The sequence below is a fragment of the Podarcis tiliguerta genome (assembly GCF_965153285.1).
Source record: "Podarcis tiliguerta genome assembly, chromosome: 2".
NCBI lineage: Eukaryota > Metazoa > Chordata > Lepidosauria > Squamata > Lacertidae > Podarcis > Podarcis tiliguerta.
In genome coordinates this window covers 91,039,368-91,053,257 of record NC_139535.1, presented here as the reverse complement: position 1 = coordinate 91,053,257, position 13,890 = coordinate 91,039,368, and the positions used below count along the sequence as shown (strand labels likewise).

The following is a 13,890-nucleotide window of genomic DNA, read 5'->3' as shown; positions in this document are numbered from 1 at the left end:
CACGTCAGTCAGCCTTAGCCCCGCCCCTCGCCCCAATTCTTCGAATGCTCAGGGGCGCCGGTGCCCCCGCCCACCGACACACGTCACTGCCCCGCGCCCCCTCCCTCCACTCCGGCGCCGTGGGTGAGGTCAGTGCCGCGCGCCTGTCACCCAAGCTTCCCTCCTGTTCGCGCTGAGCTGTAATCAAGGCCCCGCTGCAGAGGGAGGCAGGCGGGCGGTGGTGCTGCTGCTGCTCCTCCTCTGCTGCTTCTTTCTCCTGCCAGGGGCTTTTCGCCTCCTCTCCGGCCGGCCCGTGCTGCCCTGCGCTGCGAGGCCATGGAGCTGGCGGACGGCGTGGTGTACCAGGAGGACCCGGGCGGCCCCGGCCCGGCCATGATGTCGGAGCGGGTGTCGGGTCTGGCGGGCTCCATCTACCGCGAGTTCGAGCGGCTCATCGGGCGCTACGACGAGGAGGTGGTGGCCGAGCTGATGCCGCTGGTGGTGGCCGTGCTGGAGAACCTGGACTCGGTTTGCGCGCACAGCCAGGAGACCAGCGTGGAGCTGGAGCTGCTGCGGGACGACAACGAGCAGCTCCTCACCCAGTACGAGCGGGAGAAGGCGCTGCGGAAGCAGGCCGAGGAGGTGAGTGAGAAGGAGGATGTGGGAAGGAGCGGGGCGGGGGGGCTGCTGCTGCTGCTGCAGGGCCGCCAGGCAGGGTCCCAAGGGGAGGGGGTCCGCTTCCGCACGTGAGAGAGGAGAAGAAGAAGAAAAAGAAATGAGGAGGGGGATGTGTATGTGTTTTGGAGGAGTGGCGTCCGGGGGTGTTGGCGGGATGGGAGGATGAAAGTTTTGGGGAGGGAGATGAGGCAACTTCGCTGGTGCAGGTTTGGGTGTGGCAGTTGGGGGACGACGACACAAAGAAGCACAGTGGTACCTCGGGTTCAGGTCACATACGCTTCAGGTTACAGACTCCGCTAACCCAGAAATATTACCTCGGGTTAAGAACTTTGCTTCAGGATGAGAACAGAAATTGCGCGGCAGCAACGGGAGGCCCCATTAGCTAAAGTGGTGCTTCACGTTAAGAACAGTTTCAGGTTAAGAACGGACCTCCGGAACGAATTAAGTACTTAACCCGAGGTACCACTGTAGCAGCATTGAGCCCCCATGGAATTGGCATATGTCAATGCAAGTGGGGTGGAAGGAAGTGGACATAAGTGGAAGGAAAACGCTGAGGGAGCAGGCTGACACAGTGACAGTAGTGTGAAGCTGCCAGGGCGGGACCTGCAGGAGAGCCTGGTTTGTTCCATAACTCAGAGGATAAATGCTGTTGTGTGTGGAGCAGAGGGTGATGTGGCAGGGCTTTAGTATCTTGCCTGGGAGCTTCCTCACGGAATTGGTTGGGCTGCTGTTAAACTCTAGAATTCCGGCCAAGGTGATTCTTACGCTGTAGTAATGCCTGGACTTCTGAAAGGTTCCTTGTATTGTTTTCAACGCTCCCCTTCTCTGGGGCAGCATGCTAACTTCCTTAGTGGGTAGCTGTCACATGTTAATCATGCAACATGAAGCCTAGATAAATGCCTAAGATGTGGATAGTCTGTACTCCCTGGAATTGGACAGTGATTGTCTTCAGGACTGATGGATGAAAATGTCAGTTAAAGCAACAGGTGGTGTAACCAAATAGTCCTTCACTGAAAAGTCAGCATCTTAAACATCAGTGGTGAGTGCCACATTATTTATATCACATTTTAGACTATGTTGCTACCGTATCATGTTATTGCCTTTGTTACTTATCAAATTGTGCGCTTTTTAGAAAATGGGTAGATACCACCATTCATAATACTACTGATTTTTGAAGAGCGTGTACAGTGGTATCTACCCAATTTCTAGAAAAGCTGAGAACAAGCATAGTGTGATCAGTGATAAAAGCAATATAGTCCATGCTTGGTATATTTCCTCTGCGTTGGGAAAGCAGCTAGGAAGGCAGATTTTGACTGGACATAGAGCAAGAAGTGAAATGGCTAAGCAGACCACCTCACACATCTCTTCTGTTCACAATCTTCAAGGCTGCTTTTCATTAAAACAACAACAAAACCAAAATCAAACTTCAAGGGGAAGAATCACACAACTGAGCATCACGTGCAGGTTGGCCCTTTGATGCTTTGAATGCATGGAGTTTATTTATTAAAGTATTTTTTCCCCTCCTACTCTCCAGCCAAAAAAGGCTCCCAGAATAGCTTTACATATCATGAAAAATACTGTCCCTGGCCTCAAATGCACAGTCTAATAAGACACAACACAAAAGGAAAACCGGGAGGGAGGAGGAAATAAGCAAAGTCAGGTTCAAGTTCTGACATAAAAGATCTAATGACCTACAGGAATGGAAAAGTCCAAGGAGAGGAAGCACTTAAAGTGCAGGTTTCGCAGCTGGGCCAGTGGAGTAGTCATGCATCCCTTCTCTTTCATCCTCTGCATCCTATTTACCTGATGTAAATACTGTTGCTAGGTAGAAATTGATGGCAGGAAGAGCCTGGCTTCTTAGCAGGACAGATAGTGGCCTTGCATCTTTTCTCCTCTCTCCCCTACAGCAGCCTGGCGTAGTGATTGCTGGCAGGTGATAAGTGCCAGGTTCAGTCTCTACAACACTTAGTTTAAAATATGAGCTGGACTGTGACCCTGCTCAGCTGATATGCTGTTCGCATGTGCTTTGTTTACTTAGAGTAACAGTTTATACTATTGCAAGCAGAAGTAATCTTGGGTATCACTGGTGTTGCTTTCAATTTAGAAAAAAAAAATCTCTGTATTGTGTACCAAGCACCTGGCTATTCTGTTTAATACTGGTGCCTAGGGACAAGAAATATTTTTCTAGTGCAGTGTGTGGCTTTGAATTGAAAAATAAATTGAATGCCATGGCAATCAATAATATGCTACAATGTACCTGGATCAAGGTAGGTAAGCTACACACATTTTTAGTATGCTTTTTGTACATAGTATATGTACACCTCAGGTTTTACCTTTTAATTAGCAAGTAACATCTTTATTACTAAGTGGTCAGTCCTTTAGGATTAGGATATGGGAATAAAGTTCCTGGCCCTGCCTGATATATTTTTGTGTGTGACATACCAGCTTCATAAACAAAGATGCTGTGTGGAGCATAAATTGTGATTTAAATAGAAATTTCAGTGACAGCTATTGGTTGCATATTACTTATTGACTTGCTTTAAGTAAGGATCCTCTCACTTAGATTTTACTCATCACTGCTAGTGTGTCAAACATCCAAATGTACACCAGGAGGCAAAGTAGCAACATCACCTATGCATAGATGCTGTTGCTGTAGTGTTTTCACTATTTTGTTACTTTTGTGTTAAGTATGTACCATTTAGTAATCATGTAGAAGTTAGTTGTTAAGCCACTATGTATTGCTCTCCATAAAGTGAATGGGTTACTGTAGATGCATGCAATGCTTGTTCATGTGGCTTGGAAAGCAGAAAAATCTATTTATACCTTGTTTGCACATGCTTGGCTGACTGTACTGCAGGTGCAAATGAAAAAATGAACTTGTGTTTTCCAGTTATGTTAAGCCAAAATTTTAAAATGTGGTCCTAATGTAGAAAGTTAATATACTTGTAGATGTCATAAACAAATGCTCAGGATTGGCTCCTCTGAGTAAAATTGTGCAACTTGTGAGACTTAGTTGATTCTAGTTAAATATTTTGCTGTAAAATATTGGTGATTTGTTGCTTACCCATAGGACACGTCCAAGTATATGTTTTGCATGTGGCAAGGTTCCTAGATACACTTCAGGCATTTTCAAGTAAAATGGATGTTGAATAGTAGGCCTGGAAAAAATGACTGCTTGAGACCTTAGAACTGTTATGAATGAATAAATTTTTATCCTTCCCAATGACAAAAACAGTCTTTGGGGAGCTTAACGAGATAAAAATTACATAGAATTATAAAACCACAATCATAAAGTGTTTAAATATAGGATATAAATCAGAAACAGAAATAAAAACAAATGCATAGCAGCATCTAAAGTTTCAGATTTTAAACTATATCTTACCAGCTCTATAGATCATTAAATATGTTATTAATATTAAAATCTTGAGAAAATAAAAATATAATGCTTACCTGCTACTGAAAAAGACCAGAGCATAGGTGCCAAGAAAGCCCTTTTAGGGAAAGGGCATTCCGCTACTTGACTGCCACCATTAAAAATACACTTAATAATAGTAATAGTAATAGTAATAATAATAATAATAATAATAATAATAATAATAATTAGTTTATACCCCTTCCATCTGGCTGGGTTTCCCCAACCACTCTGGGCAGCTCACAACATATATCAGAACATACTAAAACATCAACCATTAAAAACTTCCCTAAACAGGGCTGCCTTCAGATGTCTTCTAAAAGTCAGATAGTTGTTTATTTCCTTGACAACTGAAGGGAGGGTGTGAAAAATGAATGTAATATTTTAGCTGCAGTTCATTCATTTTCAGCTTTATATTCCTGTTATAAAAAAGCGTGCCTAGACATTCCGTTGTTGTGCCCAGAACCTAGGTTTAAGGTGCCATTTGTAGCTCCTAGTTTTCATATCTCAGTTTTTAACACTGTCCAGGTCATGATGAATGCAGGAATAGCAGACCCAGGTTAGATAGTCCAAAGAACTGCCTTGTATGAAGTAGCTTCATATGTTCATGTATATTCTTGTTGATGACTCTGAATGTTGCTATCACTTAACATCACATTTACTCCTGTAGGGTTTTTATTTCTGCAATGAATTCAAATTAATCCTTCAGTATATCTGAAGGAGCGTCTCCACCCCCATCGTTCTACCCGGACGCTGAGGTCCAGCACTGAGGGCCTTCTGGCGGTTCCCTCGCTGCGAGAAGCCAAGTTACAGGGAACCAGGCAGAGGGGCTTCTCAGTAGTGGCACCCACCCTGTGGAATGCCCTCCCACCAGATGTCAAATAGATCAACAACTATCAGACTTTTAGAAGACATCTGAAGGCAGTCCTGTTTAGGGAAGCTTTAAATGTTTGATGTATTACAGTATTTTAATATTTTTATACCCAGCCAGATGGGCGGGGTATAAATTTATTATTATTATTATTATTATTATTATTATTATTATTATTATTAGCACCTGAATTTCCCCCCTTTGAATGCTTTATGTCTGTACGTAGTGGTGAAGTGTGAGCAAGTAGAAATACATGTGTGCCTTTCTTTAAAATAGCGATGCCAAAGTATCAGTCATGATGGTCTTTGCTTTTGTTCAGTGTTCCTTTAATGCATGTGGTGATTTCTCATATCTGATAAGAGTTTTCAGAGAGTCAGGTATAATCTTGGTATACTAGAAAGTTTCAGGAAATGGAAGAATCAAATGACCAGCCAGAGGTTTGCATGTGACTGCTAAGTAATGACGTTGTTTTTCCAAAATGAGCATTCTGAATAATAACTTCAGTTGAAAAGGGATCTTTATATCTAAGATGTTCCAAAACAAAACACAAAAAATAGATCTAGATGCTCCTCCTCCTGTGTTTCCTGTGCCCTGCAGGTTTCTTTGAGTGGTGGTTTGCATTGCTTATGAATCATCTGACCATTTGTTCCTTCCAGTGATCCTGTATTAGACACTCCTGTTTATCTTCAAATGTTTGGTTATTTTAAGGGGTCTCTAGGGATGAACGGGGTGTGTGTTAGAGTTAGCCTTGCTCCTCGTCTCCTTTCTCTCTTTAAATCTCCTGAGAATTGCGTATTTTGTGCAATCTGTGAAGGATCCCCCACAGACATTCCTTGCTTCTTGGACTTCTTGGACATATGAGAGAAGGCGGACTACAAAGAAATGACAAGCCTCTACCACTTCTGGCAATTAACAATGTTTGCATTTGGAGGATTGAATCTTGGCTTTAGAAGCCAAGATATAAATGCATCTTCTGCACCCACAAGCACCTGCTTCACTTCCTCTTTTGGGTGCGTAGGAAAGCTGGCCAGGAAGCTTTTGAAACCATGGCTTAATATTCTGGCTTGCTCCATGATTAACCATAGTTTCTCAGTCCCAATGTAATGGGAGGCTGTGGTTCACTGTGGCTTCTTGATTTGTTCCCCTGCTTTCAGAAAGGGAGGGGTGCAGGGACTTTATGTGAATCCTTGATTTGAAGCCCCAAACCATAGAACGTGCCTATTTATTTTTAAGCAAGTTCGGTATTGAGCCATCATAACATTGTGCTTTGAGAGGCTCTGTGATGTTGTTCAGTGCAGGGAAATATAAATCAGAAGCATGTTATGGATGTCTCAGAGTGGCGTGGGCCTGTGTGGAACAACTATTGCAAGTGAAGTCCTCCTCCTCCGCCTGCGGTTTGTTGGCAAACAACCCTCATAAACCACTTTTACACACAGTTGTCTGGTACAGTAATTGTGCGATGGTTTTGTCTCAAGGTTGCCTGAATAGTTATTTGGTGTATATTTTACAAGTTTTGGGGGCCTAATTGGTCTAGTACATCCTTGAATTATGACAGTTTCCCTAACGGTTCTGCTGTTTTCGTAGGAGAGAGACTTGAATGGCTACCAGCTTGACAATAATGGAGTGGTGTGTTAATACAAATAGTATTTAAAGGAGGTGGAGGCAAGAACTCATTTATTCTGTTAAATTTCTTAATTTCAGAAGAACACTTGAACTGAGAGTTGTTTACTCTGCAATACCAAAAATGAAGTGCTCTTAGAAAAGTAAATACCGTATGCCTTAACAATGGCTTTTCTTTGTACAAATAATATGTATGAAGAATTAAGATAGTCCCATGCCAGAATGGTTCACAGTGTTAAAGACTCAATGTAAAATGAATAAGGGATAGCTAATGGGGAACAGTCCACCTCACTTCTAAATAAAAACTTTTTTTTCTCTTCAGGTTAGCAATTATTCAGTTTCAGCGTGTACCTTTCGTGTTAGTTCTTACTTGTAGCTTCAGGTAATTTTATTGTGACCTGAAGTTATGCAGCACTAAGGAAGTGTAGGATCTATTGCTTTTATTGGTATAGAGTGTGATAATGACAGGGTCAGAGGGAAGTAGGTGATGTGATAAGAGCTTTCGATGAAGACTTTCAAGTACTGTGTAGAACTACCTTCCTGGTTTGCATTGCAAATAGTTCTTTATAACTAATTTTTCAGTCGCTAGCCCAAAATGAGTCAAGCAGACATGTGCTGAGAGTACTTCTTAGTGTCTTATGTATACAGCTATGTTGTATGAATTGTTCATATGGTGATTCATGGATACAGATTTCTGTTTTCATCCTGAAGTAAAGTTCTTAACCCGAGGTACTATTTCTGGGTTAGGAGACTCTGTAACCTGAAGTATCTGTAACCTGAAGCATCTGTAACCAATAAAGCGAGATGAGCGCCACAACCCCAGAGTCGCCCACAACTGGACCGAATAGTCAGGGGTCCCTTTACCTTTAGTCTCTAACAATGGAGGTAGAACTTAGCCATTATGCCAAGTTGCCACTGATAGCTTCAACCTAATGTAACATCAATCTGTCCAGTCATATTTTTATCTACCTATTTATCTACTTGTACTTTGACATGCTTTCGAACTGCTTGGTGGGCAGGATCTGGGAACGAGCAACGGGAGCTCACCCCATTGCAGGGATTCAAACGGCCAACCTTCCGATCAGCAAGCCCTAGGCTCTGTGGTTTAACCCACAGCGCCACTACATGCCTCTAAATACAAATTGCTGGGAATGACAAGTGAGAAGAATGCTGTTGTACTTTCAGGTTTCCCATAGGCATCTGGTTGGCCACTGTGAAAGCAGGATGCTTCTTGTGTTCTGAAGGCTGGTTACCACAAGGGAAAGTTTCTTCCCTATGGTGGCCCCCTGACTATGTATTTTCTTTCCAATGGACCTACATTAAACTTCTGTATCCTAGGCTTTTCAGAAAGGCCCAAAGATCTCCCCCTCCACCCCACTTAACCTCCCAGGCTTAATGTTAATTAGTTGTGTGATGTTTTGATTGAATTATGTTCTTTCTGGGGTGTGTGGGGTAGATTTTAGGTTTTTAAAATATATATGTATATATTATTTTTTCTTTCATTGTTCACGTAAGCTGCTTTGGATGGGCATTTGCTCCCCCAAAGAGGCCTAAAAATATTTTAAGTAACACATAAAATGCACATGCCCATGAATATTTTGTTTCTTTTTTGAAGAAATTTATTGAATTTGAAGATTCTCAAGAACAAGAAAAAAAGGATCTGCAGATAAGAGTGGAAGCTTTAGAGTCGCAAACCCGGCAGCTTGAACTGAAAGCAAAAAACTATGCTGATCAAAGTAAGTGGGACTTTATCAGTGGATTATAACTAATTATAACCATTGCATGGTTTGCATGATATTTTCACTCTTATCTTCTAATATAAAAGAGCATAAAATGACTGCACCAGTATAATTCTCTAGTGGGAGTGTTTGTCTTTTCATGTATGTATGTGTGATTTAAGTTTTGTTTTGTGTTGACTGATGTCCAAGCTCATCTTCTCACTAACTTTGTTAAGACTTTCTTGAAGTAGTTTCAGCTTCTGTTCTCACCTGAACAGCAATGGGTGATATCCAACTATAGAGGCCCACTTGCACAATAGACTTCAACACGTGCAAATGGGATATCCCCCTTTCCCCCTGGAGCCCCACAAATTTGCTTTGGAGTGTTTAGAGCAGAAGGCTCTTGCACTGTGCAGGATTATATTATTATTGTTCTTATTGATTGATTTTATGTACTGCCCTATACTCGGAGGTCTCAGGGCGGTTCACAGAATCTTGTGGTCCCTTCCAATTCTACAATTCTATGATTTTTCATGCTATGTCCTTGATTCTACTGATCTTAGAATGCAAAAGTGGCTAGGAATCTTGTTCATTTAATGTTAGCTATGGCTCAGAGTTTCTTAAGCTGATAGAAGGGCCTTGGGCTAGCTAGCCCTGTAGGATTTATTATTTGTATAGCTGACTTTATCACATCACAAACTACTTTTGAAACCCCTTTCAAAGCAGTTTACCTTGTGGCAAGAGGGGATGGGGGATGAGGCTATTGCTAAAGCCTGAAGTCTTGTCAGCTGATGGAACTTGTTTCATAGTTCCTTGGATGCAGCTCAAGTATGTTTTTGTTTTTAATTTAACCAGTAGCGAATATTTTGCTGCTACACAATTGGCAAGGTTATAATTGCTCTCTAAGGACACTGGAGTGGTTTATTAGCCTCAAACTAATTCTGGGAGATAGTCATATGTAACATCCTTATCTATAGTAAATGGAGCATATGATAAGATTGTATCCCATCATTCTCCTGGTTTTTCCATGTGAATTCCTGGCAGCTTTAAATATGGCTGCTGTTTTAATGCTAACCAGGGTTTGCTAGGATTACTACCGTATTTTTCGCTCCATAGGACACACTTTTTCCCTCTTAAAAACTAAGGGGGAAAGTCTGTGTGTCCTATGGAGAGAATGCAGGGGGGAGGCAGGCAGGAAAAGCCCCCAAGAGCCGCACACAAGCTTCGCGCGGCTCTTGCGGGCTTTTCCCCAGGAGGGAGAAGGGACCGCCGCTCCCCGACCTGTTCTGGGGGCTAGGGTTGGGGGAAGCTCGGGCTTCCCCCGCCCACAGCCGTGGAAGCTCTGGGAGTGGAGGCAAGGCTGTGGGCAACCTTGCCGCCGCTCCCGGACCTGTTCTGGTGGCTGGGGACGGGGGAAGCTTGGGCTTCCCCCGCCCCCAGCCCCGCAAGCTCCAGGAGTGGAGGCAAAGTTGCCCACATAGATTGCCCACAAGGTTGCGCAGCGGGAGTTGGCGCTGCGCTCGGGGGCTTCAGGCAGCTATCCGCAAGCCTTCAGAGCGCGGTGGGAGTTTGCCCCGCGCTCCAAAGGCTTGCGGATAGCAGCCTGAAGCCCGGGGAGCGCAGCGCCAACTCCCGCTGCGCTCCCCGGGCTTCGGAGCGCGCCCCCAGCCCTGCAAGCTCCAGGAGCGGTGGCAACGCTGTGCGCAATCTTGCCGCCGCTCCTGGACCTGTTCTGGGGGCTGGGGTCAGGAAAAGCTCAGGCTTCCCCCGCCCCAGCCCCGTGGCTAAAAACGAAGCCATGACAGCTAGCGAGATCCATGACAGCGAGCGGGATCCATCCCGCTCGCTGTCTTGGCTTCTGCCAAAGCCGCGCGCAGCCTCTCCTGGCTGGAGAGGTTGCACGCGGCTAAAGAGGAAGCCAAGACAGCCAGCGGGATGGATCCCGCTAGCTGCCTTGGCTTCTTTGCTCTTTGGGGCTGGTGGGGGAAAAATATTTTTGTTCTTCTTTATTCCCCCCCCCCAAAAAAAAACACACTAGGTGCGCCCTATGGTCCGGTGTGCCCTATGGAGCGAAAAATACAGTAATCAGCTTCAAACCTCATTTAAAAATCTTCTATAAGAGGGAACTCTGGTGAGGGCTAACCGTGGTTAATGTTGGTGCAGATATAAGTCTGCAGGCCCCCAAAACAGTGACCCGGAATGCAACCCCCAAGTGAATGGGAAGTTGCCTGTAAAGTGTAAAACATTGTAATAGAATGGCCCAGTCACATGAATCCAGAATGTGCAGTCCCTGACATGGATTTTAAAAATGAATAAAGGGGATGGAAAAACTAGCCTTTAACCCTTAGTTGCCCATTGCAACCCACCTCTGCCCCCTTTTTCTCCCTCCACCAGCATGATTGTGTTGTGGTTGCATGGATGGGGTTGTGATGAGACTGGGCACAGGAGGGAGTCAGATTGTGGAAGCAGCCACTGATGTACAGCTGCCTTATTTGAGAACCAGCTGTAACTGGCACTAATCATCAATCCAACTGCTGCAATGTACCTTGAGTGGCTTGATCACCCAATCCCATTAGAGAAAATTAAATCTCCTCTCGCATCTTGTCTCATTCTTGTTTTAACCAATAAAGAAGAATCCTCTCTAAAGATTGCCACAGAGTTTGTCGTCATGCTGTAATAGCGAAGGGAACACAGGACTGTGAAACTGCTTGCTGCTTCATCTTCATGCTGAGAAGTCAACAGTTCTTTTTGAGACATTGCCCAAGGCTTGTGCTTTTTGAAAGCTACTCTTACTATGAATTTATGCACTGGATTACCTCAAAATGCCACTTGGGATATCTTTTTGGCTTCCATTACTTGTTTTGCAAGGTTATAAGTAAGGTGATGAACTAATGCTTTAAGAATTTCCAAAATTTGGAGAGCTTTGAACTATAGCCCGAAAACTGTAATGCTGAGAGCTGTTTCTCACGGTCATCTACAGAGAAAAAGAAACATATTTGTCATGAAATCGTAAATAAGTTGTCCACTGTTCATTGAAGCTGCCCAGCAGGTTCTTAAATATTTGGATGCATTTCAGATCTCACAGCAAATACATGGTAAACACAAGGGGGAAATGAAGACCTATATGCAGTGGAGGGCCTCGGGTTTATCAAATTGTCTAGGACACAAACAGTGCAGAATATCAGCACATTGATACCATAGCAGCTAGCTGTTCCAGTTGACCTTAAATGCCTGTTTGCAGTGTTAGTTTTGAGCTATGAAATTTACTTTGGAATATTGCATGGATGTACCTTATTATAAAACTGGAGTTTCATCATTGGTTATGCTGTTAATCCATTTGGTTTAGGTTTATAGACAATTACCAGTAATACTTTGAGAAAGCAATCACATTAGTCAAACTTGCCTTCTTTGGTTCTCACGGTCTATAGCTTTAAGAGAACTTCTGTTGCAGTTGTGGAATTAGTTCTAGGAACTGTGTAGGTTTTGCCCTTTTATGACACCTGCAGTTTTTATGTGCCAGTAGGCCTGCTCACACATGTGCTTTGGCTGATTTAGGGACCATGTATGTGTGGTTCTTACATTTGTGGTTTCTGTTTATGGATTGGGAATCAGATGCTTAGTTCCCTGATCCAATAATCAACTTTGACAGTATAGATTTATCTGCTTGGAGGATTGAAGTAGCAGAGTTTGCCTCCACACTACCCCAGAGTGAATTGATGGTGTCAGATCTGAACTGATTGACTAGTCAATCCTATGTATCTCTACTATCTCTTAAAGAAAGCTATCGGGTTTGCTTGGAGATTTTACTCAGAGCTATGTGCTTTAAAGACATCTGTTTGTTATTTATTATTTCAAATTTACAGTCTACCCTCCCCCAAAGGGAGCCTAGGGCAGCTAACAACCAGTATTAGAAACTGAGATATGAAAGCTAGGAGCTAAATGGCACCTTAAAGCTGAGTTGTGGACACCACAATGGAATGTCAGAACCTATCAGCTTGCCTTACACTGCAGTGATTTCTTGGAAGTCGACCAGGCAGGAATTTCTCCTCCCACACCCTCAGTGGCAGCAATAGTGGCAGTTTTAATCTGAAATCTTAGGTGCAGTACCGCACCCAGAGCTCAGAAATTGCTCGCGTTAATGAAATTCCCAGTCGCAAAATGTGCCTAGAACAATAGGAGTTTCACACGCTGATCACAACAATAAAATTACATAAAAAAATTAAACAACACTGTTCAGGTAATGTAGACAGTTAGTACCAGCAATGTAAAAGTTTCATAAAACTACGGTTCAAAAGCATGGATAAACAGAAGTCTTTTGACACATTTCCTGAATGCATATAAAGTGGGAGACAGACTGATTTCCATTGGAAAGGGGGTTCTGTAGCTGGGGTGCTGCCCTGCCTCAGTTCCCTGTTTGTTGTGCTTCTCCTATTGATGAGCTGTGCCTTGTTCACAGATTGCAAATTTGAGGTTGGAAAATGCTGGAGAAGGCACATTTTCAGTTCGGTCCCAAGTCATTTGGGACTCTTTAGGGGAACACATTAAGCCTACTCTATCCCTGTTTTCCCAAATGTGAGTGTGAACACTTGAAATTGGAAATGGCCCTGTGAATGTAAACATGACCTTCATCTATTTGGATCTCTCACTTTTAAATTTTATTGCTGTATTTAAACACAGGGAACCTCTGTTGAGACCATGCTAAATAATTTATTTAGAAAATGTTTACCCTCCCTCTCTCAGATTTGCAAGATGCTTCGTCAATAAATAATGCATTATAATGTAAATGAGGGGTTTCTGCTCTCAATGAGTGCTTTGAAACTCTTCATATTACCCTGAACATTCCCAGGAGATTTCTGTCTGCTGCTGCTGCTCTCAGTTAACTCTCTTGCTACCTTTGTTTGATTCTCTGTGAAGGCCTCCAGAGAGAATGACATTCCAGTTTTCCAGTTACATTTGAACATCTCCTGATTTATGGGGTGTTCAGAAAGAAACGATGCAACGTTACTAAATGAAATGAAATGCATCTTTCTCCCACATTGCTTTCAAATAGCATTGCCTGAAAGCAACCACCCAGAAATCACTTTTTGGCTAAGGTGGAGTTGTACTGGTGGATTACCAGGGTGGGCAGAGTCAGAGCAGCTGCTCAAGGTCCTGTACCTGGGCAAGAACAAAGGTGATCTTATATATCCTGTAGCTTTCAGGTCATGGCAGTTGAAACAGCCAGTGGATGATGATGGTGATGATTTGGCCAGTGGATTATTCAAAAAATATGTGTCAGGGAACTGCCATCAGCTCAGAGGCGAGAGGTGGGAGGGCAGCTGGATTACAGGGAGTCTCCAACGATCCTGGGAAGCAGCACTTCCTCAGCAGAGGAGGGAAGCCCCGCCTCTAGTGGGGAAGAGCTGTAGGGCTTGGAGGATGCAAGAAAGAGCCAAGACACGGTGCATGAGCAAAGCGAGGGGGAGGGAGGTCCCTCTTTACCCAAGCCCTCCCTTCGCAGTAGGTTTTCGCGCAGAGAGGGGAGGCGTCGGATGGGGGTCAAGAGACTACTCTGCTGGGGAAAGTTTAAGGACCGCCCACTCTCAGATTCTGCTAGTGACTGAGCAAGGCAG

General features: G+C 43.9%; 1 protein-coding gene across 4 annotated transcripts in view; it reads left to right on the top strand.

The window, feature by feature from the left end:
• Positions 1-21: 21 nt before the first annotated feature.
• Positions 22-13,890, top strand: part of SPAG9 (sperm associated antigen 9) — a 79,108-nt gene continuing 65,239 nt past the window's right edge. For 2 of the 4 annotated variants that reach the window (XM_083430003.1, XM_083430001.1), the window contains exons 1-2: positions 114-621; positions 8,176-8,296. In XM_083430003.1, coding sequence (XP_083286129.1) covers positions 316-621; positions 8,176-8,296 — 427 coding nt within the window. In that variant the 5' untranslated portion in view covers positions 114-315. Of the gene's footprint in view, positions 622-8,175; positions 8,297-13,890 lie in introns of all 4 variants that reach the window. The other 2 variants (XM_083430002.1, XM_083430004.1) reach the window with 2 other exon arrangements.